Source organism: Orcinus orca, chromosome 5 (assembly GCF_937001465.1).
Source record: "Orcinus orca chromosome 5, mOrcOrc1.1, whole genome shotgun sequence".
NCBI classification, from domain to species: Eukaryota; Metazoa; Chordata; class Mammalia; order Artiodactyla; family Delphinidae; genus Orcinus; species Orcinus orca.
Window position 1 is genome coordinate 89,521,095 of NC_064563.1, and position 25,697 is coordinate 89,546,791.

Here is a 25,697-nt window from a genome sequence, read left to right on the forward strand (position 1 = left end):
AGGAATCTCCATACTGTTTTCCATAGTGGCTGCACCAATCTCCATTCCTACCAAAAATGTAAGAGGGTTCCCTTTTATCCACACCCTTTCCAGCATATATTATTTGTGTAATTTTGACGATGGCTATTCTGACTGGTGTGAGGTGGTACCTCACTGTAGATTTGATTTGCATTTCTCTAATAATTAACGATGATGAGCTTCTTCTCATGTGCCTATTGGCCATCTATATGTCTTTTTTGGAGGAATGTCTACTTAGGTCTTCTGCCCATATATATATATATATGTTTTTTTTTTTCGGTACGCGGGCCTCTCACTGTTGTGGCCTCTCCCGTTGAGGAGCACAGGCTCCGGATGCGCAGGCTCAGCGGCCATGGCTCACGGGCCCAGCCGCTGCGCGGCATGTGGGATGTTCCCGGACCGGGGCACGAACCCGTGTCCCCTGCATCGGCAGGCGGACTCTCAACCACTGCACCACCAGGGAAGCCCTTTTTTTTTTTTTTAATGCTAAGGAAACATCTTTCAAATCCTGTTTTCTTGAGTGTTTTTTATTTTGCTGTACGTGGGCCTCTCACTGTTGTGGCCTTTCCCGTTGCAGAGCACAGGCTCCAGACGCGCAGGCTCAGCGGCCATGGCTCATGGGCCCAGCCGCTGCGCGGCATGTGGGATCTTCCCGGACCGGGGCACGAACCCGTGTCCCCTGCATCGGCAGGCGGACTCTCAACCACTCCGCCACCAGGGAAGCCCAGTTTTCTTCTTTTTTTTGCATGTTGGGGGCAGGAATTTTCATTAGTTGAAATATTTCAATTTCAGTTTTCTGTTTTGATATACTGCCTTTGTTATACTGTACATTTTGTGGAGAGGTTTGGGAGTTTTAGGTGATTCTTCTGTCAATTATGGTGAGGCACAGCTTATTTAGAGCCTTTTTTTAAAAAAAAAAAAAGCGTTGGTGGGTTAAAGTTGGCTTGTTCTCCAATATCATGGTTCTCTTTTGTCTTGAAGGACTTTTGCATCTTTTCTCCTTTAGCACTCAGCCTCCAAAGGGTACCTGTCCCTTCATGTTCACTCTCTTCTCCTTAAGAAGTGATGCCTTCCTAAGGCTACCACCTTGGGTTCTACAAACTTCTTGGTGGCGTTATGATTGCCCAGGTTTTTTTTTTTTTTTTTTTTTAAGTATTTACATACTTAGAGTGGACTTTTTCTTTCTAGAGGTGATTTTTGTCACCATTAGGCTCTCAGCTTTCCTTTTCTCTGTGCAGTTATTTTGAACTGCCCCCATTCTTTGCAAAGGCTTCTTACAGGAGCTCAAGAAATATCTTTGCTGGAATTTGATGCTTATTTTTCTACCTACAGGTAGTTTGAAGTTAGTAGTATTCTCTGTCTTCCAATAATATAGAAGGTATGGGTTATATGCTGTTTTATTTGCTTTTCTTGTTTCACTGTATAGTTTTTTGTAGGATGTGTAGAGTAATTCAAATTTAGCTGGTCACCATTTGTTAGGAATACCTGGAAATATGTATCGTCTTTTAAGTACTTTTTCTTTCAGAACGTAAATATAACTAACCTTGTACAGAATTACGTTTATTCTTCAAGCAACAGAAATTTATTCTCTCACAGTTCTAGAGGCCAGAAATCCTTAATCAGTTTCACTAGACTGAAATGAAGGTGTTGGTATTGCCACATTCCCTCTGGATACTCTAAGTTATAATCCACGCCTTGCCTTTTCCAGCTTCTGCTGGTTGGTGGTGTGTTTTTGGCTTGTGTCCACATCACTCCAGCCTCTGCCTTCACCTTCACATCACCGTCTCCACTTGTGTGTGTCAAAACCTCCCTCTGCTTCTCTCTTAAGGATGCATATTATTGCATTCAGGGCCCACTTGGGTAGTCCAGGATCATCTCCCTATTTCAAGACCCTTAACTTAATCCATCTGCAAAGTCCCTTTTTAGTCAGATAAGGTAACATTCACAAGTTCCAGGGATTAGGTTATGCGTATCTTTTGGAGGGCCATTCTTAAGCCTACCATAGATAGTATTGTCTTATTTTGTTGTTGTTATTTGATATAACCTAATTCTTAAAAGTGTAAACATTAGAGGTGGTAATGGGAGTTCAAACTGGTTTGGATTTTCCCAACTTGTACAGAAATCTCATTATGACACTTTTCTTAGGACTTATCCTGAAGGTTGGACTTAGACCTAACTAACACTGTCTTACAGAGGAGTCTTTCTGATGCTTTGATAACTAGCCATAATGTGAATGGACCACATTACAGCCTTTTGTTAACTAAACTTAATAGCAACTAGTGTTCAATGTGCTGTCCACAGGTTGCTTTAAAGCAACTCCTCTAGGTTGAGGTTTGTAGAGCCACTAAATAAGATTTCCCCTTTCCTCTCTCATTGTTGTTGTTGTTTTCCCATAACAGTTTTATTGATTTATAGTTCACATACCATACACTCTACCCATTTAAAGCATAATATTCAAAGATCTTCAGATTTTTAGTATATTCATTGAATTGTTTAACCTACAGTCAATTTCAGAACATTTTCGTTACCCTCAAAAAAGCCCTATACTCTTAAATAGTCAGACCCTATTTTCTCCCAAACCTTTCAGTCCAATCTAATTTGCTAGATGAATCTGGGTTTTTTTGTTTTTGTTTTAAATCTCTGTAGATTTGCCTGTTTGGACATTTCCTCTGTATAGAATCATGCAGTATGTGATATTTTGTGTCTGGGGTCTGTCACATGTTTTCAAGATTTATCCATATTGTAACATGTTAGCACTTCGTTCTTTTTATGGCTGAATAATATTCTTTTGTGTGGATAGAGCACATTTTACTTATCCATTCATCAGCTGGTGGACATTTGGGTTGTTTCCACTTTTAGACCCTCTACCTCTTTTAAATGTTACTCTAGTTGGGGAATAGACAAAGAAATCAGACAACTGAAGATTGAAAAATCAGCTTTATCAGTGATAAAGCTGATTACAGCAAAAGGCTTATCTCTCTCACACCCTACACGGTAGCTCTTCTTCTCATTCCCTCTCCCCGCCTCCCTGAAACACAGGGGCAGAGTCTGCTCCAGTCACTTTACTTCAGTGATGAGCAGAGACTGTGCTCTGAGGACAAGCTCCTTCATAGAAACCATGTACTTTCTCTAGAGAAAGAGAGAGGAGGACATAACCTATAGCACAAAACTTCAGAAAGGGCAAATCGCTCCTGGTTCAGGAGCCAGCATAGCTAGGAAACTGGGAGGGAGATGGAATGATTCCTTCTAACACCGAGATGACTGGCATTTTAGACTTTTTTCTTATAAGTTAAAGCAAAACATATTTCTCTTTGATTATGAATTATTAAAAGTTTCTTCAAATCAAACATGTAAACAGTTGAACAAGTTAAATGATAGTACTTATTAATTCTAATATAGCTTGTTGTCCCATAATTTATAGGTTTCTCCACAAAATAACGGAAGATAATTCCGAGTTAATTAATAAACTATGGACTGATATTCAGCAGAAAGCAGCAACACAATCACAAATAACAACCTCTTCAGGAACTCCATCATCTGCTTCTCCATCAGGAGAACAAAAAGGTTTGGTTCCTGACTGTATTAGTTCTCCCAGAGTAGTAGCTTACTTTATTATGTTCTTTCTTAAGCACAGTAATTTTTTAAAGGAACATTACTTGAGTTTTGACTGTCTTAGCCTGGTTGAGTAAATACTCATTGACCTGTCGATTGACATGCTTAAAATTTTTTTGTTGTTGTTCACTTGAGATACTTTTGGAAAAATTCTCCCTTTTAGCTGCTCTGAATGCTACCAATGCTGTTAAGAGAATCCATACGAGGCTTCAACTGGAAGAATCTACTGAGACTCTAGACTCAAGCTATGTAGTGAGACAAGTGCTGAACTCAAGGAAGCAAAAACAGCTGCTAAATAAAGGTCAGTCTCTTAATTGACAAAGTGGGTTATTAAACATGTAACTTGACAGAGCTATCTTAGTTTATTAGTGCATGTCTTTTCCCTTAAACTCATCCAGTTGGATCCTACTAAGTAAGAGTTTGTTGAATGGTAGCCAGGCAATGCCTCCTTTTATTCCATGTAACTCTAGAAGGATGGTTCTCATCCATTCATTATAGATAGTGTAAATCTGGTTCAAACAGTATAGATTCTTTAAGAGAAAATGATGATAACTTCGATAAAAAACCTTTTATAAATTGTGAACAACAGTCAAACGTTTTGCTACTGTAATTTTTCCCAGTCTTAACATAGAATGACTTCTGTCATTATCAGTGAAAAGAAAACCAGATTTGCGTGCTCCTTCAAAACAGAAGAATAGCGTGTTATCAGCCAGCACAGCCTCCACAGACTTACCGAATAGCAGTAACCCCAGCCTAGATGTCCTCAAACACATGATACATGAAGTGGAACATGAAATGGAAGAATATGAGCGGTGGACAGGACGCGAGGTCCGGGGGCTCCAGAACAGTCAGGGTCTCACCGGCTTCACCCTGTCGCTCGTGAGCTCCCTCTGTCGCCTGGTTCGGTACCTTAAAGAGGTGAGGTTATTAGAGTCTTCTCTTCTGCCAGACTAATGGCAGAAATGGGTAGGTTTTTCCCCTCTACACTTGAATTATTGCAATCTCCAAATAAAGTATAGTCAAATTTGAATAGCTTTGTTTAAAATACCTCAGCTTTAGATGATCTGTAGTAAAGGTTTATCCTCTTAATTTTCCTCTACATCCTTATACAGATAACATCAGATAAGTGATGTTGATTTTAATATGAGCTTTAGTAAAATATAATTAGTTAGGTAAATCTGCTATAAATAAAATTGTATCTTGTGCTAATACTTCATATTGCTGTTTGGCAGTTACAGGTTAATGAGAACTACTAAACATGTCCTCATTCTACTGCTTTTCTCTGCTTGCTATTCCCACTTCAGTTCAGTTTGGAGAGTGGTATGCCTGTAATCTGTAGGCACAGATTAGGAAAATTCTTCATATTATTTGTATCACTGGTAACTTGGGCTTTGCTTCAGTGTTTGAAATGGGAGACATTTTATTGTTGTAAAAGTAATTTATAAGACAAGCAAGAATTGTATCTTTTATTTATTTTTTTTTACATCTTTATAAAGAATTGTATCTTTAATTCATTTGTGAATAATAATCAGTCCTCAGAATGCTGTGGGATTAGAAATGGTTATGTATTATACCTTTTTAAAAAACCTATTTAAACTGTTATTTATTTTTTATATATTTAAATTTGTTAAGCAAATATGACCAAAAACTGTTTAAGGAAATTTTATCATTTAAAAAAAGTTGATTCACCAACCTAATTTACATGTATCAATTTCTCTGGAGATGTCTTCCTAAATTTTCTTTTTAAAAAATTAATTAATTAAAATGTTTACTTCTGTTTTATATTTTTTAATTTTATTTTTATTTTTTATGTTGGAGTATATTTGATTTACAATGTTATGTTAGTTTCAGGTGTACAGAAAAGTGATTTAGTTATACATATACATATGTCTATTCTTTTTCAGAGTCTTTTCCCATATAGTTTATTACAGAGTGTTAAGTAGAGTTCCCTGTGCTATACAGTAGGTCCTTGTTGATTATCTATTTTATATATAGTAGTGTGTATATGTTAATCCCAACCTCCTAATTTATCCCTAGCCCCCGCTGCCAACCTTTCCCCTTTGGTAACCATAGTTTGTTTTCTAAGTCTGCTAGTCTGTTTCTGTTTTATAAATAAGTTCATGTGCTATACAGTAGGTCTTGTTGGTTATCTATTTTATATATAGTAGTGTGTATATGTTAACCCCAACCTCCTAATTTATCCCTAGCCCCCCCCACCCCCCTCCACCAACCTTTTCCCTTTGGTAACCATAGTTTGTTTTCTAAGTCTGCTAGTCTGTTTCTGTTTTGTAAATAAGTTCATTTGTATCATTTTTTTTAGATTCCACTATAAGTGCTATCATATGATATTTGTCTTTGTCTGACTTACTTCACTTAGTATGATAATCTCTAGGTCCATCCATGTTGCTGCAAATGACATTATTTCATTCTCTTTTTTATGGATGAGTAATAATCCATTGTATATATATACCGCATCTTCTTTATCCATTCATCTGTTGATGAACATTTAGGTTGCTTCCATGTCCTGCCTATTGTAAATAGTGCTACAGTGAACATTGGGTTGCATGTTTCTTTTCGAAGTATGGTTTTCTCCGGATATATGCCCAGGAACGGGCTTGCTGGATCATCTGGTGGCTCTATTTTTAGTTTTTTAAAGAACCTCCATACTGTTCTCTGTAGTGGCCATACCAATCTACATTCCCACCAACAGTGTAGGAGGGTTCACTTTTCTCCACACCCTTTACAGTATTCATTGGTTGTAGACTTTTTGATGATGGCCGTTCTGATAAGTGTGAGGTGATAGATACCTCATTATAGTTTTGATTTACATTTCTCTAATAATTAGCGATGTTGAGCATCTTGTGCTTTTTGGCCATCTGTATGCCTTCTTTGGAGAAATGTCTATTTAGGTCTTCTGCCCATTTTCTGATTGGGTTGTTTGTTTTTTTGATATTGACCTGCATGAGCTGTTTATATAATATATTTTGGAGATAAATCTCCTGTTGGTCACATCATTTGCAAATATTTTCTCCCATTCAGAGGGTTGTCTTTTTGTTTTGCTTGTTGTTTTCTTTGCTGTGCAAAAGCTTTTAAGTTTAATTAGATCCCATTTGTTTGTTTTTATTTTCATTACTCTAGGAGGTGGATCCAAAAAGATAGTGCTGCGATTTATGTCAAATACTGTTCTGACTAAGTTTTCCTCTAAGAGTTTTATAGTATCCGGTCTCACATTAAGGTCTCTAATCGATTTTGAATTTACTTTTGTGTATGGTGTTAGAGAATGTTCTAATTTCATTCTTTTACATGTAGCTGTCCAGTTTTCCCAGCACCACTTATTGAAGAGACTGTCTTTTCTCCACTGTATAATCTTGCTTCCTTTGTCATAGATTGATTGACCATGGGTGTATGGGTATATTTCTGGGCTTTCTATCCTGTTCCATTGATCTATAAGTCTATCTTTGTGCCAGTACCATACTGTTTTGATTACTGTAGCTTTATAGTATAGTCTGAAGTCAGGGAGCCTGATTCCTCAAGCTCCATTTTTCTTTCTCAAGATTGCTTTAGCTATTCAGGGTCTTTTGTGTTTCCATGCAAACTTGAAGATTTTTTTTGTTCTAGATCTGCAAAAAATGCCATTGGTAATTTGATAGGGATTGCATTGAATCGGTAGATTACCTTGGGTAGTGTAGTCATTTTTACAATATTGATTCTTCCAACCCAAGAACATGGTATATCTTTTCATAGATGTTTGTGTCAAGATGTTTGTGTCAAGATGTTTGTGTCATCTTCGATTTCAAGATGTTTGTGTCATCTTCGATTTCTTTCATCAGCATCTTATAGTTTTAGGGAGTACAGGTCTTTTGCTTAGGTAGGTTTATTACTAGGTATTTTATTCTTTTTGATATGATAGTAAATGGGATTGTTTCCTTAATTTCTCTTGCTGATTTTTTTGTTGTTAGTGTATAGAAATGCAACAGATTTCTGTATTAATTTTGTATTCTGCAACTTTACTGAATTCATGGATTGCTCTAGTAGTTTTCTGGTAGCATCTTTAGGATTTTTTTATGGGCCATGCGAAGAACCATAAATATTACTTACTCTGCAGGCAAAGGGAAATCCTTGACCTGTCCTCAACAAAGGAATGACACAAATGGATTAACATACGGAACCTATCCAGGTTCTGCATGGTGGACTCATTGTAGGAGAGCAGAGCTCCCACTGTTCTTTCCCCACATCACTGCAAGGAATAATGGTTTTGCTTTCTCTGAGAAAAAGCAAGGAGTGAAAAATACCTCCACCTTCATTAGGTCCAGAAGCTCCACCTGGGGAAGAATTTTCACTAAATGTAATCACTGTTTTGCACTGGACTGCTGATGAGATCTTTGTTAAGTAGAACATATTTCTTCAATTCTTACACCTAAACATATCTCCTCTCCCTATTATTTTACCTAGAAGCAATAACAATGTCCGAAGATGTGCAGTTCTAGCAGGAGTGATAGTGTACACATTCTCAAGCAGGACACCTTTGGAGTAATTCAGAAATTACAGCCACAGGTCTGTAACAAAGAGAAATGGATATGGTAGCTCTCTGAAAAACAATAATGCATCATGCAAGTAAACATTATTACCAGGAGTTCAATACCAAATATGTGTAAACTAGGACAAGCACCTGCACTAAACTTCTGGTTCTCATCACTTGGCCCATTGAGTCTCTATGTGTAAGCAAGTATCAGAAAAAGATGTTTGGCACTGCCATGACAATAAATCTATCAAAGTTGGAAGCACTGAACTCTGTGAATTATTTCCCAAAATACAAAGCTCAAGCTGGAAAGAGTTGTATTCACCTGAGGCATTTCTGTGAAAATAAATATTACATAAAAGAGACAATGGACATAATCAGTGTCTAGATTGATATAGGATTTTTAGTGACTTTCAGAAGACACTTATGATATGCAAAATTGCATTCTCTTCTTGTTTGTAATTATTATACTGAAATGTATTGAGCAAACACTTTGATGTAAATATTGAAGCAGCTATTTGCTTTTTAACACAGTAGTGCAAGGTCATTTCTCCAAAGTGGGGGGGAAATTAAAACTACATGAGTAGCTCTGGAATGTCATGCTGATGTAACGTTACTATTTAGATTAAACTATCAGTTTCAATGACTATGGAAAAAATTGAAAAGCATTTTTCCCATTTAAACTTATCAGACAGATAATACCAAAGTAGGGACACGATTTTCCCCTTGGCTCTGGTTAGTCTCATATGTAGAAAGTGTATGGATAATTTTTCAAGCTTATCAGGGCCTATAGACATACTGACTACATTGTTCTGCAGGGCACAGATCCTACTGGCTTGAAGAGATACTGCAGAAGCCTATCAGCTAGATGAATGTACCTCTCATGTTTTTGTTTTCTGGTTGAGTACATAGATCAAAAAGGTGGCATGTTTTTTTTTTTTTTAACATCTTTATTGGGGTATAATTGCTTTACAATGGTGTGTTAGTTTCTGCTGTATAACAAAGTGAATCAGCTAAACGTATACATATATCCCCATATCTCCTCTCTCTTGCATCTCCCTCCCACCCTCCCTATCCCACCCCTCTAGGTGGACACAAAGCACCGAGCTGATCTCCCTGTGCTATGCTGCTGCTTCCCACTAGCTATCTATTTTACATTTGGTAGTGTATATATGTCCATGCCACTCTCTCGTGTTTGTGGTTTTTACAGTTTTTTTCTCGTAGTTGATTTCTAATCTCATAGTGTTGTGGTTAGAAAAGATGCTTGATATGTTTTCAGTTTTCTTAGATTATTGAGGCTTTCTTTATGGCCCACTATGTGATCTATCCTGAAGCATGTTCTGTGTGTACTTGAGAAGAATGTGTATTCTGCTGCTTTCGGGTGGAATGTTCTATAAATATCAATTAAGTACATTTGGTATAATGTATAATTTAAGGCCTGTGTTTCCTCATTGACTTTCTTGTCTGGATGATCTGTCCACTGATGTAAGTGGAGTGTTAAAGTCCCCCACTCTTATTGTGTTACTGTAGATTTCTCCTTTTATGGCTGTTAGCATTTGCCTTATATACTGATGTGCTCCTATGCTGGGTGCATGTATATTTACAATTGTTATATCTTCTTGGATTGATCCCTTGATCATTATGTAGTGTCCTTCTTTGTCTCTGGTAACAGTCTTTATTTTAAAGTCTATTTTGTCTGATATGAGTATTGCTACTACAGCTTTGTTTTAATTTCCATTTGCATGGAATATCTTTCAGTCTGTATGTGTCCCTAGGTCTGAAGTGGGTCTGTTGTAGACAGTATATCTATGGGTCTTGTTTCTGTATCCATTCAGCCAGTCTGTGTCTTTTGGTTGGAGCCTTTAATCCATTTACATTTAAGATAATTACCAATATGTATTTTCTTATTGCCATTTTTAAAATTATTTTGGGATTGTTTTCATAGGTCTTATTTCTTCCCTTCCTCTTTTGTTCTCTTTTCTTGTGATTTGATTATCTTTGATGTTGTATTTGGATTCTTTTTCCTTTTTGGTCTGTATATCTATTGTAGATTTTTGGTTTGTGGTTATCATGAGGTTTTGATATAGCAGTCTGTATATATACAATATTGTTTTAAGTTGTTGGTCTCTTAATTTCAAATGCATTTCCAATATCCTGCATTTGTACTGTCCTCACGATTGTTGATTTTGATATCATATTTGTGTATGGATGATTTCCTACCTTTACTGTATGTTTGCCTTTACCAGTTAATTTTCCCATTTGTAATTTTCTCATTTCTTGTCGTGGGCTTTTCTTTTCCCCCTAGAGAAGTTCCTTTAGCATTTGTTGTAAAGCTGGTTTGGTGGTGCTGAATTCTCTTAACTTTTGCTTGTCTGTAAACCTTTTGATTTCTCCATCGAGTTGGAATGAGTCTTGCTGGGTAGAGTATTCTTGGTGGTAGGTTTTTCCCTTTTATCACTTTAAGTATATCTTGCCACTCCCTTCTGGCCTCAGAGTTCCTGCTGAAAAATCAGCTGATAACCTTATGGGGATTCCCTTGTACGTTATTTGTTGATTTTCCCTTGTTGCTTTTAATATTTTCTCTGTCTTTAATTTTTGTCAATTTGATTAACAACTTATTGACGGGCAATGTATTAATACATCTTTTGTTACCTGAACGTTATTGACCAGAGACGTATCAGTACGTATTTAGAAAGTGATACAATTAATATCACCGTGTGAAGTTGTTAGGGCTTAAAATTGATCAAGGGTTCGTTATACAACTTGCGATTGTCATTATTATTCATGTTTTGCTCCATTAGGTTTTTGTTCCAACATTGTGTAAATTATAAATGCAAGTTTATTATCGTAAAATCTTCAAAAATTATGCATCATGAAATTTTGAGTGAAGAAGAATTTTTCGGTGAATTTTATGCAGATACTTTCTCTGATTGTTCTAGTGACATATATACTAGTGTCTCAGGAGATGATAGTTCTTCAGAATATAGTTCTGATTCAGCAGATGTGAATATTAGACCAACAAAAAGACAAAAAACCTTAGTGATTGATTCTGATACAGAAAATGAAAATGAAACTCACACTGCTGGAGAATGCTTCTTTGCTTCTACAGAAGAGTGGGTTGAAGGCAACATTTCACAAATATTAGAAGACTTTACGGGTATGTCAGCTGTAACTATTGAATGTAATAACCCACAAAGTGTTAGTGAAATAGCAGAATTAATTTTTGGTAACGACTTTTTCAAGTTGGTTGCTTCTCAGACAAACTTGTATCACCAACAGAATGAAAAATCATAAAAAGTACGATAAGGCTTTAAAATGGACTGATGTAAGCAATAGTGACATGAAGAAGTTTCTTGGATTAATAATTTTGATGGAACAAATAAGAAAGTCACACTGGAAAGAATATTGGTCGACTGACCCCTTACTTGAAACACCTATCTTTCCAAAGATTTTGACGAGAAGAAGGTTCAAACAAATAATGACATTTCTTCACTTTAATGATAACTTGGAAACTCCACGTCCTGCAGACAGAATTTCAAAAGTTAAATCTCTTTTGGATTGTTTTCTACCAAAATTTCAATCGATCTATGTACCCAAACAAGAGCTCTCACTTGAGGAGGCAAAGATAAAGTGGAGAGGACAACTCAGATTCAAAACCTATAGTCCGGGCTTCCCTGGCGGTGCAGTGGTTGAGAGTCCTCCTGCCAATGCAGGGGACACGGGTTTGTGCCCCGGTCCGGGAAGATCCCACATGCCGCGGAATGGCTGGGCCTGTGAGCCATGGCTGCTGAGCCTGCGCATCCGGAGCCTGTGCTCCGCAACGGGAGAGGCCACAACAGTGAGAGGCCCGCTTACCGCAAAAAAAAAAAACAAACCTATAATCCCAGAAAATTTACAAAATATGGAATTTTGGTCAGGATGGTTAGCAAAAGTGAAACTGGATATACATGCAGCCTTGAGATTTACATGGGTGAAGGAAAGAAACTGCAAGAAACAATATTATTGGTCCTACAACCTTATCTTGGTTCATGGCACCATATTTACAAAGACAGTTATTACAACTGTGTCCACATCTGAAATATTGTTGAAAAATAAAACCAGACTTTGTGGGACTATGAGAGAGAATTGTGGTCTATTAAACCAATTAAAGGAGAAATCTAAAAATCTACAGATGGGAGAAATGACATTCTTACAGAAGAGAGAAGTGATTCTTCTTATATGGAAAGACAAGAGGCTAGTCCACATGGTGACAACTATTCATGACGCCTCCATAGCATCTACAGGAAAAGAAGACAGGAGGACTGGCCATCAGATAACTAAGCTCACTTGTATATAGAGTATAATAAATATATGAAAGGAGTTGATCGATCTGATCAAATCTGTCCAACTTCAGGGTCCTCTGGAAAACTCTAAAATGGTATAAGAAACTGGGTTTCTTTTGAGTAATTGCAGTTTATTCAATGTGTTTAAAATTTATTGTAGCCTTAATGCACAGAATAAAATGACTTACAAGTAATTTTTATTAGCTAGACAATAGGTAACTGACCATTCTGGTGAATGTAGTGGTAGTCCCGCACCTGGTCCTTCTTGTGGCGTTTCTAAACGAGCCCCCTGCAAAGATCCACCTTGTCAACTATCAGGTAAAATAAAAACATATTCTAGAGGAAATAATACCCACAGGACTAAAAAGAAGTGCTGCCAGAAAGTGTAGCATCTGCTCTTTCAGGGGAAAGCACAGTGAAACACAGTATGTTTGTAATAGATGTTCTGTTCCCCTGCACAGAGGTGCCTGCTATACTGCCTATCACACTCTAACAAAATATTGGAATGCTTTAGTAAGACATGTACAAAGTTTCAAATAAATACATTAAGTGCAAAAAATAGTTGTCAATATTTACTCAAATGCTAGTGTTTCCATATTCACTTACATAACAAATTGCCAGCCACCAGCATTAGTTTCTGCAGAAATCCCCTGGTCAGTAATGTGTTAACATGTGTCTTGGCATGTTCCTTCTTGGGCTTATCCTGTATGAGACTCTCTGTGCTTCCTGGACTTGGATGACTGTTTCCTTTCCCATGTTAGGGAAGTTTTCGGCTATTATCTCTTCACGTATTTTCTCAGGCCCTTTCTGTCTCTTTTTTCCTTCTGGGACTCCTAAAATGCAAATGTTGGTGCGTTTAATGTTGTCCCAGAAGTCTCTTAGGCTGTCCCCATTCTTTTCATTCTTTTTTCTTTATTCTGTTCTGCGGCAGTGATTTCCACCATTCTGTCTTCCAGCTCACTTATCCGTTCTTCTGCCTCATTTATTCTTCAGTGGATTCCTTCTAGTGTATTTTTCATTTCAGTTATTGCATTGTTTATCGCTTTTTGTTTGTTCTTTATATCTTCTAGCTCTTAAACATTCCTTGTATCTTCTCGATCTGTGCATCCATTCTTTTTCTGACATCTTGGATCACCTTTACTATCATTACTCTGAATTCTTTTTCAGGTAGACTGCCTATCTCCACTTCATTTAGTTGTTCTTCTGGGGTTTTATGTTGTTCCTTTGTCTGGAACATATTCCTCTGTTGTCTCATTTTGTCTAACTTTCTGTGTTTGCGATCCCACAGGCTGCAGGATTATAGTTTGTCTTGCTTCTTGTGTCTGTCTGCTGGTGGATGAAGCTGATCTGAGAGGCTTGTGCAGGCTTCCTGGTAGGAGGGACTGGTGCTGACCACTGGTGGGGTCTTGTCTCTCTCATGGACAGGGCCATGTCAAGGGGTGTGTTTAGAGGTGGCTGTGGGCTCAGGAAGACTTTAAGCAGCCTGTCTGCTGATGGATCAGGCTGTGTTCCTGCCCTGTGGGTTGTTTGGCCTGAGGCATCCCATCACTGGAGCCTTCAGGCTGTTGGGTGGGGCCAGGTCTTGGCATCAAAATGGCAGCCTCCAGGACAGCTCATGCCAATGATTACCCAGTACCTCTGCCACCAGTGTCCTTGTCCTTGTTCCCGCAGTGAGGCACAGCTGCCACCCACCTCCCCAGGAGACTCTCCAAGACCAGGACGTAGGTCTGGCGCAGGTTCCTCTGCAGTCACTGCTTTTTCCCCAGGTCCTAGTGTACACGAGACCTTGTGTGTACCCTCCAAGAGTGGCGTTTCTGTTTCCCTCGGTGCTGTGGAGTTCCTGTGATCAAGCCCCCCTGGTTTTCAAAGCCAAATGCTCTGGGGGTTCCTCCTCCCAGTGCCAGACCCCCAGACCAGGGAGCCTGACCTGGGCCCAGAACTCTCACTCCTGTGGGAGAACTTCTGCAACATAATTATTTTCCAGTTTGTGGGTTGCCCACCCGGCAGGTATGGGATCTGACTGTGTAGTGAATGTGCCCCTCCTACTGTTTCGTGGATTCTTATTTATCTTTGGAAGTAGAAGATCTTTTTTGGTAGGTTCCAGTCCTTTTTTGTCAATGGTTGTTTAGTAGTTAGCTGTGATTTTGGTGTTTTCGTGAGAGGAGGTGAGCTCAGGTCCTTCTACTCCACCATCTTGTAGAGATCTATCTAAATTTGCTTTTTAAAGATTTATTATACTGTCAGACTTGTGATAGTCTTACCATTCTTCTACCCAGAAGTTAGGAATCTCTAGGAATGTACTTTTGGCTCTCTGAATGTATTACAGGCTTAGAAGCATGTACTTTTTAGTTAATCACTTGCTTTACAAAGCTAAATCATTTAAACCTTTTTTTTTATTTTTAATTATATTTTAACAAACTTAATTTTTGAATTGGTGATACATTTACATGGTATTAAATTCAAAGATACAGAAGAATATACGATGAAAAACCTAATTCCCACCCCTAACTTCCATTTAACCTGTTTCCTTCCTTGTAGCCAACTATCATTAGCAGATACCAGTGTGCCCTTCTGGAGATGGCCTACATACATTCAAGCAACATGTATATGTACTTCCTTCCACTCTCTTCTATAAAAATTGTAGTTGTTTAATTCTACATACCATTCTGTTCATTGTGTTATATTTAAAGAAGGGAAGAGGATAAAGCAGCACATTATAATCAACTATAAACCTTTTAATAAAAATATTTAATTGTCATTACTGTCACATAACATATACTTTGTAAGTATTCTCTTCTTTGACAGCTTTGAGTAGAAACTTTTAGTTTTCAACATGTGATGCTATGGATGGGAGTTTATTTGACATTTTTTTTTGTAGAGTGAGCTCCAACTGCGTAAAGAAGTAGAGACAAGGCAGCAACTGGAACAAGCATTAGGCGATCATCGAGAGCTGATTGATGCTCTGACAGCTGAAGTTCTTCTCCTTAGAGAAGAAAATACTGCTGCCCAGGTACTTAGATGAGATCCCAAACTTTTCTGTGTTTAGTAGTATAAAGCATTTTTATGGATGTATGAGATTCTCTTCTTTGCCTTTGATTTACTTGTGCTGGCATGATTACTTACTGCTTCTTTATTATCATCAAGAGTAACTTTTATGGCACATTTATGATATTGGAGGTAGTATAGTAGAAACTTGGACTACAAGTAGTGTAGAATAAGGCTACTGTCTTTAAGAAACTTACTATTTATTGGGGAAGACAGAATCTACATTTAAATGATAACTACCAATATTATAATAGTTTATCCAAAATATGAAATGAGTGTTACGATAGCTACTTTTCATCTCAAAATAGCAGAGGATACCCTTTGAGGAACCCTCCTATAACATACGCTGTTTAAAGTTGTTTATAGTATCTTCAGTATCTTTATTCATCTTTTTGTTCTCAAATAGTGGTTATTATTACCTTTACTTAACAGCCAAAAGAGACTAGAAAATCAGTAGTTAGTAGACAAGTTATGTTTGTGTCAATGGACATTAGATATAAGACATGCAATTTTTTTTATTGATGTATAGTTCACATACCATTTAACTCACCCTTTTAAAGTGTGCAATTCAGTGGTTTCTTAGTATATTCATGGAGTTGTGTACCAGCACCATTAGATAAGTCCAGAGTATTTTCATTAACCCAAAGAGAAACCCCATACTAATTAGCATTCACTCTCCATTCTCTCTTCCCCTCAACCCCTGGTAACCACAGATATACTTTATGTTTTTACAGATTTGCCTAATCTGGATATTTTATATAAGTGGAATCATGCAATATGTGGTGTTTGGTGTCTGGCTTCTTTCACGCAACATAGTGTTTTCAGGGTTCATCCATGTTGTCACATGTATCAGTACTACATTCCTCTTTATTGCCCAATAATATTCTAAATATATGCTCTACCACATTTTGCTTATCCATTCATCAGTTGAAGGACATTTGAGTTGTTTCCACTTTTTGTGTGTAATGAATTAATAATGCTGCTATGGACATTCATGTACAAGTATTTGTGTGAACATATATTTTCAGTTCTCTTAGGAAGATAGTACACTTTTCAAGTATACTAATATGTTCAACAAATCTTTATTGAGCACTTACTGTGGGCCTGGAACTGTTCTAGGTGCAGGAAATACAGTAATGAACGAAAAAAAAATCTTGGCCCTCAAGGAGCTTATATTCTAAATAAACACACCCCCAAATAGTGAAGTATATTGTAAGTTAGATGGTTATTATGTACTATAAAGAAAAATAAAGCAGGTAAGAGGCATAGGAAGTGCCCAAGGTGGGAAGGTATAAATAGGATGGCCCATGTCTGTCTGAGGAGGTGACATTGAGTAAAGGCCTGAAGGAGGTGAGGAAGCGAGGATGCTGATAGCTGAAGGAAGAGCACTCGAGGCAGAGGAACAGCAAGGGTAAAGGTCCTGAGGTGGGAGCATGGCTATTGAGCTCAAAGCCATCAAGGAGACCAGGGTGGCGGGAGTGGGATGTGGCAGAGGGAGCGCAGGAGGAGACAAGATCAGGGAAGCCAGATCACATGGGGCCCTGCAGGCTGAGTGAGGACTTGGGCTTTTGTTCTGAATGAGATGGGAAACCACTGAAGGGTTTTGGATAGAGAAGAGATGTGATCTGACTTAAGTTTTAAGAGAATCACTCTAGGCTGTCGTGTTGAGATTAGATCAGAGATCACTGCCCTAGCTCCATTCAAGCCCTTAGTGCCTCAGGACACTCCTAGACCAAAGAAATACCCAACAGTTCCATTTATTAAGTAGTTAGGTTCAAACAACTTAATAAGCATTTATGTCTTAACAGCTTGGATGCTGTGTGAAAAAAATAATACATGTAAATTGATAGAAAAAGTCTTATTTTTATCATGATTAAATAACCAGTTATTTACTAATGGAATATGTATACATGTTGTACATGAAACATTGTACAGCTTCTCATAGCTTAGAATCATATTGGACACCATCAGTCTTATTTCCTATTCACAATCATTTTTATGCAGTGTTGCTTTTTAGCACAGCAACTAATGAAAACTCAGCCTCACGAAGATATGACATCATCAGAAGGAATGTATCTTGACCTGATGTTGAATCTGTAAACACTTTAAGCTTGTAGGCAATGTCCCCTGCATTGACAGGTGGATTCTTAACCACTGCGCCACCAGGGAAGCCCCTTAATATATTTTGAAGTCAACCAGTAGAATGTGCCAATGGATACGATATGGGGTGAAGGGGAAGATGTGAGAGAAGAGTCAGGAGTTTTGGCCTCAGCAGTTAGAAGGATGGAGTTGTTATTGATGAGGTGGGGATGTTCAGGAGGAGTTTGGTTTTGTATATTTTAAGTTTGAAAAGCCTATGTGAGTTCCTGGTGGAGATGTTGAGTAGGCCACTAGATATATGAGTGTGGAATTTGGGAAAAATTTGGGCGGATATAAAAATGTTTAGTATACTTCATTCAGCAGTCCTACTAATAATATTTCTGACTTCTGACCACATCTGATTTTTATCTAATGTCTATTCATCTTGGAGATATCTATGTCTGTTTGTGTATATACCATTGGCCCTTGAACAACACTAGTTTGAACTGTGCTGGTTCACTTATACATGAATTTTTTTCAATAAATATGTACTACAGTACTATGCAATCTGTGGTTGGTTGAATCCACAGATGCAGGACCTCAAATATGGAGGGCCAACTGTAAAGTTATACATGAATTTTCACTGTGCAGAGGGTTGATGCCCCTAATTCCTGTGTTCAAGTGTCAACTGTAATATATATACATATGTGGTATAGATATATATACATATATAGATATATATGTATATATATATGTAGTCTTTTAACACTATTTTATATACATTACCATAAATTTTTATAATGCTCATGTTTATCAGTTTAAATGTCTATATAATATTCTGTTGAGTTTCCTCCACTTGATGTATCTCTCAGGGTAGCTCGAGAGTCAGTAGTGTATCATCTATATAAAGAGATTTTGTAAATTGAAAGCCCTATGAAAAGGTTAATTCTTATTGTTGTAGCAGTGTATTTATTAATAATATTCCATGATTTATTAGACCATTGTTCTATCATGGAATTTTAAAAATATTTATAATTATATGTTTTAATGAATGCATTGTTTTAGTATTTGAAAGTCTGAAATGATATAGTTATACATACCTAGGTAATGATTTGTTGTCTGATATGCCAATGATATTATTTTGTTCGTTTTTCTCTAGGCAAGACTTCAGCAGTACATGATCACAACAGATGAGCAGCTTATATCACTCACACATGCCATTAAGAACTGTCCTGTGATAAATAACAAAGAAAGTCAGACATTAGAAAGGGGAGCCACAAGTAGAAATATGGACAGTCTAGGTGAGTGGAATAATCTTATTATCCCAGATTGGGATTAAAATACTTATAGAGAAAAAAAAACTGTAAACTTGTATGTAATTATTGGCTGTTTATGCATAAACAGCATTAACACTATTACATTTGCCACTGCTACTTCCAACTAATATTTATTGGATACTTGCTCTATGCCAAGTACTTTTACAGTGTTTTACATGTATTATCTCGTTTAATCCTCATAATATAGCTTTCATTTAATTTTCAAGAGTTCTTCACTCAGTTTTATGAGGTAGGTGTCATTGTTACCCCCCATTTTTTAGATGAGAAAACTAAGGCTTAGAGAAAGTGTTGGTAACTTAGCAAAGTCACACAAATAGAAAGTAGAAGAACTAGCCTCCTAGACATGTGGGAATTTAATACCAGCACCTTTCATTATGGTGCCCCAGGTTCAGAAGAGGACGGGATGGTCATGGAAAGAAAAAAAAATACTGACTTTCAGAAATTCATGACTTTAGTTCATTTGTGGGGATGCTTTGAAAACCTTTTTTTCACCTCATGTGCCATCATTGTATGCCATAGGCTGAATAGGACATTTAGGAGTTTTTACTTCTAAGTAATAATTTTGATGAGTGTCTCTGTGTGGAAAGAGTTTTATGTATTTAGGCGCATTTTCTTTCTTTTTTTTTTTTTTTTGCGGAACGCGGGCCTCTCACTGTTGCGGCCTCTCCCATTGTGGAGCACAGGCTCCGGACACGCAGGCTCAGCGGCCATGGCTCACGGGCCCAGCCACTCTGCAGCATGTGGGATCTTCCCGGACCGGGGCACGAACCCGTGTCCCCTGCATCGGCAGGCAGACCCTCAACCACTGCACCACCAGGGAAGCCCTAGGCGCATTTTCTTAGAAGGGATTCTAAGTGGCTGACTCTAAAATTTAACTTGCATGAGATAAACTCAATGGTGAGGGTGGGTCTTCAAGGGCAGTGCTTTTCTCAAAAACAGCCACTCCTTCCCAGTGCTGGCCCCCCAGGAGCTTTGCCTGTGAGGGACTGCTAAATGAGCATATGGACTAGAAAGTGAAGGCTCCCGAGGCCCCGTGATTTTGCCCTCTGTGGAAATGCATCTAAGTATAAACACCTGAAATGTGCTCATAATTCCTTTGAGTACTCATAGCCTCTCATCTTCTTCAGAGGGTCCAGCTGTAAATGCTAATGTCTCCGTGCCATTGATGTTCAGAGGGGAAGATGTGGTTGAATTGCCACAGGAAGATTTGCCTGTTAAACTGTCTCAGGTGCCAAACCCTCCAGAAAGCAGGAATCTGGCCAGCAATTTTCCAGGGCATATATTTGAGCCAGCGGTATTGTTAACACCACCCAGGCAGAAGAGCAACTCAGAATTCTGTCCTTTGCAGGATGGTAAGCAGGCTTCTTTTAAAGCTATAAGGCAGCTGTTTTTTTATGCTTCATATATGTAAAATATTGTGTTCATTTTTCCCTGATAAACAGAATTTTAAAAGATACTGATTACCATACCTAATCTTTAAGCTGAAGGAGGGTCTTTCAGGGTGGTTTATATCATGTGTATTACACTTATGGTGAAATGTGACAGTGAATTTCATTATGTATCTGTTCCATCAGACATTGTAAATATTAATTGAACTCAGATCAAAGGACCAAAGTCCTCAGCAATAAAATGCAGAGTAAGGGGAATCCCATTTGTGTCTATGGTCCAGGGGCACAGGAAGGGGTAAGAAACAAGGGGAGATTGTACTTCGGAGAGTAAGGAAAGTTTAACCAAGGAAAGACAGGAACTGTGACTTAGAGGATTTTGTAAGTCAGATCTGATTATTAACCTCTTTTTTAGAAAAAGTTTTTAGCTCAGTCAGCTTGGAGAATTTTATAATGAAAGCCTATGTATAATTAAAAGTAGCTTTAGAATTACTTTTGCAGCATATATAAAGAGAACTTTGAATAATATTTTAAAAATTTATTATTAATCCTTCGCTCATAGATTCTTAAAACTTGGAGCTCATGGATGGTCTTCAGATGTTCCATGGACTCCTTCACTGTTTGGAAAATTATGTTTATTTGTCCACATGTACATTTTTCTGGAGCTATAGCTTTCATTTCATTTTCAGAAGAGTTCTTCAATCAAAAAAACTACCTTAGATGTTCCTCCAAAGTTTTTAGAAAAATGTTATTCAGCCCTGATTTGCCTAAATTTTTCTTTCTTTAAAAAGAGTGTTTATATTTTTATGTAGAGGAACAGAAGAATAATTTTTATTGTCATTAGGACGTACAGAATTTGTCAGATTTTCTGCACTTCGTTTCCCTTAGAGGACGTGAAAAGACCATAAGAGGTTAAAGAAAATGACAAATCCTTGCTGTTATAAAATTTGTTTTAGCATTTACAATGCAAATGTAGAGTTTGTCAGATCTGTGTGGTGCAGGGGGACAGCGCTAGGCTGAGGGTCAAAAGTGCTGGAGTCTTGGCCTGCCGGTCCAGTGACTAGCTGTCGCCATGGGGCTAAGATACCTCTCCTGGACTTTAGTTTTCCTGTCTCTCAAATGAGAGTCTTTTCCTTTATCTTTAATGTCCTTCCAGCTCTACAGTGCTGTGATTTGATATTTCCTCTTTAGAGGTCTAGTAAGTATTATTAACATTGGCTAGATTTATGAAATATAATTTCAATTCTGATTTCTGTTCAAGTTAGCTTTCATTCCTTAAAGTAATTTTTCAAATGTTTGCATGTTATTAATGGGCTTGCCTAATGATCTCTTATGAGATATTGTAAATTATTTTTCATTGGCAATAACAAGGTAGCTTGAAATCCTTTTAAAGAAATAATTATAATAAATATTTTTACTCTGCAAATATATTAACTGTTTGTGAAAGCAAATTATTCAGGGATTGCTCTAGACAACATTTTGTTAGCATCTTCAGCAGGTTCTGCATTGAAAATAACACTGCACATTTCTTTTACAGTGTGCAGATAGAACTACCTTGGAATATGTATTCTGAATTGGTGAAGTTTTATTAACATACTTTTCAGCATTTTCTTTGGAATGCTCACATGTAAAGAGTTGTTCAGTTAAACTGAACATGCAGACAGAGATGAGAGGTACATAGGGTGCATCATCAGTGTTCAGTTATGCTCTAGAACAACTGTTCAATAGAACTTTCTGTGATGATAAAAAATGTTCTGTATCTCCCCCATTTAATATGGTAGCCACTATTAGCCTTCTGGGACTGCTGAGAACCTGAAATGTGGCTACTGTGACTGATGGAACTGAATTTTAAATTTTATTTAATTTTAATTAAAGTTTGAATATGAATAGTCACGTATAACCAGAGGCTGCCATATTGGACAGTGTTGTTCTAGAATTTCCCATCATAAATACTTTCCTTTAGCTACTAATCAATTTCTACTTTCTTTTATAACCATGCTTCTTGAAAGAGTGGTATACATATGCTGTTTTCGCTTTCTTATCTTCCATTCACTTTTTAAAGTATTAATTTAATTCATATTTGCAGGTGGTTAAAAAAAGCACATACAAGGGTCTCCTCCTCCTCCACCTCTAGGCCTACCGCAAGAGGCAGTTATTTTTATCCCAGTTTGATTTCTGTTTATCTGATGGTGGTCTTAATAATTAACATAAAATATTTTCACATCTCTTGAAGTATCAACTTTACACAATCATTATAGACTCTCCCTTATTAAAGAAGAGGGTTTAATTCATCTTAACACCTGCCTCTCTTCTCTATCTAATTTGGATAATTATGTTTTTATTTTTATTTCTTCTGTTGCAGAACTTCATGACTTTAAATACTTTCTATTTCTTTTTCATTAACTTCAGGCAGTATCTATTAGCTCTCTGCTATGAGAGGAGAACACTAACTCCCCTCCCTTCCTTCTTCCTCTCCTTTGTTTCCACCTCCCATCTTCAGTCACCTTTACCTTTCCTTTGGTAGTATCAAGTTTGTTAACATTTACAATGTTCCATTACCATTATATCTTCTCTGTCTCATCTATAGATGGATACTGACATTGAAAACAAATAACAATTACATTTTCTTTTTGGGTTCATTGTTACTATCAGTCCTTGTGCCACACAAAAGGAAAAAGTTCATAGTATGAAGGTCAAGGTGAATTCTTATTTCACTTCATCATTTGCTCAGAATGTTTTATTTGGCTCTGTGTTTATACTGTGATTTTTTTGTTCTGTTTTTATTTTGCCTGAAGATTCAAATTGCTTTTATCGTCTTGTTGACAAACGTATAATGTGCCTTCACCCATTTCATTTGCACGTCCTTTAGTCATTCCACTTTGATACCAGAGATACCTTCCCAGAGCCCGCCAACCTCTGTTCCAGTCTCAACGCATTGCTTCCTGGGCCTGTTGCACAGCTCTTATCCTGGGACTTGCTGTTATCACACTTTTTAAAAAAATATTTATTTATTTTATTTTTGGCTGTGTCAGGTTTTAGTTGTGGCACACAGGATCTTCGTTGAGGCACGTGGGATCTTTCGTTGTGGCGTGTGGACTTTTCTCGAGTTGTGGCATGCAGGCTCCAGAGCGCGTGGGCTCTGTAGTTGTGGCACATGGGTTCTCTAGTTGTGGCTCGTGTACTCAGTAGTTGCGGCACATGGGCTTAGTTGCCCCGCAGCATGTGGGATCTTAGGTCCCCCACCAGGGATTGAACCTGCGTCTCCTGCATTGGAAGGCAGATTCTTAACCACTGGACCACCAGGGAAGTCCCTGTTATCACACTGTTGGTTTGGATCTGCTGCGTCCTAGATTCCATTTCTTCCTCTTTTTTGGTTTTCTCCCTCAATTTTCTGAAAGAAGACATCAGAAGGGGTATATAGAAGGTAAACTTTGAGTTTTTGAAAATCTGAAAATATTGTCATTTTTCTCTTATACTTGATTGATGATTTGGCTAGAAATAGAATTCTAGGTCCTTAGCCCCTTTTCCTGAGAAATTAAAGGCATTGTTCCATTGATTTTTATTATCCAGTGTTGGCAGTCAAGATGTCTGATTTCATATCGAAATTTTATTTCTTTGTATTTTTGACCTACTCTTTCTCTGTGGAAGCTTTTAGGATCCCTTTATTTTTATTCTGAAATTGCACAGGGTGTATCTAAATGTGGGTTTTTTCCTCATTACTGTGAGGCACCCGTGGGACCTTTCCGTCAGAAGACATGACTTTCTGCAGTTTGGAGAAATTATATGTTGACCTTCTGAATTATTTTCTCATGTATTTGGCCTTATATCTTCCTTCTTATATTTTGGAAGTATTTTTCACTTTATATTCAAGCCTGACTTTTACATTTTTGTATTTCACCAACCATATTTTTAATTTCCAATCAAGGACCCTTTCTTATTTTCTGATTGTCCTTTTTTCCATTGCTGCTCATTATGAATGCAATATCTTCCAGAAACTCTCTTCCGAGGAAACCAGTTAAAATTTTGTTACATTTTCCTCTGTACCTGAATTTTCTTTCTTCTCTTCTTAGTCTGTTCTATTTATCTATCCTGGCTTTTCTTTTTTGTGCTGCTGGCTTTCCTCAATGTCTGGTCATCCTTTATTGTCCATTCATATTTAAGAATAAATGACTAGGTTGAATAGTATAGGTAGCTGGCATAAGTTTTCTCCTCTATGATGTAGGTAAGGCTAGGTCTGTTTTCCCAATATGTTTTGCCTTAAGTAGTTGCTTTGCGCATATGGGCATGAGATGTTAACTGCAGGCTTCCTGTAGCATATGGAAGCAGGATCCAGCTATCCAATTGCGTCTACCACATTTGCTCTTCCCAACCCTGTTTTTGTTGTTGTTGTTGTTTTCAAGGATGGGTGTCAGAAGTTGTGAGCAACAGGTTGACTGACATCACTGTATAAAAGACAAGCTTTCAAGTAATTCCCCAGTTTAGCCCTACTTTTCTCTTTCTCTGTACCTGTCAGCTTTGAGCCTGCAGCCTTTTCAGTACTCCCCAAAAGAAACTGGCTTTACCTGTAGCTTCCTTTTAATTAATAGACATATTCTGGACTGTGGCTTCTGCACAATTTCATTCTTTCACACACTTCCCATCCACTCTCAGTCTTCCAGAAATGTGTTGAAATATCTAGTTTGCTACTGCTTCTCCCCAGACCATTATCTTTACTGGTGTGAGTTTATTTGTGTTTATATTTCCTTACTGTCAGTTAAAGAAGGCAAGATAAATGTATGCTCAGTCTGTAGTCTTGGAATAGAAGCATCTATTCCCCCGATTCACTCCCATATTTGTCATTCTACCTAAATCACTCTTGCTAAGGGCTCCAGTGGTCAATGTGTTGTTAACTCCACTGTACGCTTTCTGTCCTTATGTTTCTAGGTCTTACAGTAATATTACACACAGTTAACCACTGCCTCTTTGTTTCCTTGAAACCACATTCTTGTAATATTTCTTTGTCTTTCTGGCTGCTCCATTTCAGTCTGCTTTGCTAGCTTCTCCTCCTTTATCTGACTCTAAATGTTGAGTTCTTCGTGTCTTGTTACTGGTTTCTTCTCTCACTCTATTCTTTCTCTCTAAATAATCTCACTCGTTCTTGTGGCTTCCATAAGATGTTACGGAAAAACCCGAATGAACTTTTTGGCAAACCCAGTATATGCCCAGTGACCTCCAGTTTTGGATCTTAGCCTAGATAGTCTCTTAAGTTTCTGACCCATGTTTCATCTGCTTGGATGGATATATAGGCACCTTAAACTTAGCATGTTCAAAACAATTCTTAATAATCCTCCTTCCACCAAATCTGTTCTCCTTGTCTTCTCCATGTCAGTAAATGGCATCA

General features: G+C 37.6%; 1 protein-coding gene across 3 annotated transcripts in view; it reads left to right on the forward strand.

Annotated features, from left to right (window-relative positions):
- SPICE1 (spindle and centriole associated protein 1) overlaps window positions 1-25,697 on the forward strand; it is a 63,420-nt gene that overhangs the window by 28,489 nt on the left and 9,234 nt on the right. For 2 of the 3 annotated variants that reach the window (XR_007477588.1, XM_049710308.1), the window contains 6 exons: window positions 3,440-3,582; window positions 3,794-3,931; window positions 4,283-4,548; window positions 15,350-15,481; window positions 18,755-18,896; window positions 20,060-20,284. Coding sequence is in view for 2 of the 3 variants with exons in the window: in XM_049710308.1 (XP_049566265.1) it covers window positions 3,440-3,582; window positions 3,794-3,931; window positions 4,283-4,548; window positions 15,350-15,481; window positions 18,755-18,896; window positions 20,060-20,284 (1,046 nt within the window). In the remaining variant the exon portion in view is untranslated. The remainder of the gene's footprint in view (window positions 1-3,439; window positions 3,583-3,793; window positions 3,932-4,282; window positions 4,549-15,349; window positions 15,482-18,754; window positions 18,897-20,059; window positions 20,285-25,697) is intronic. The other variant, XM_049710309.1, reaches the window with a different exon arrangement.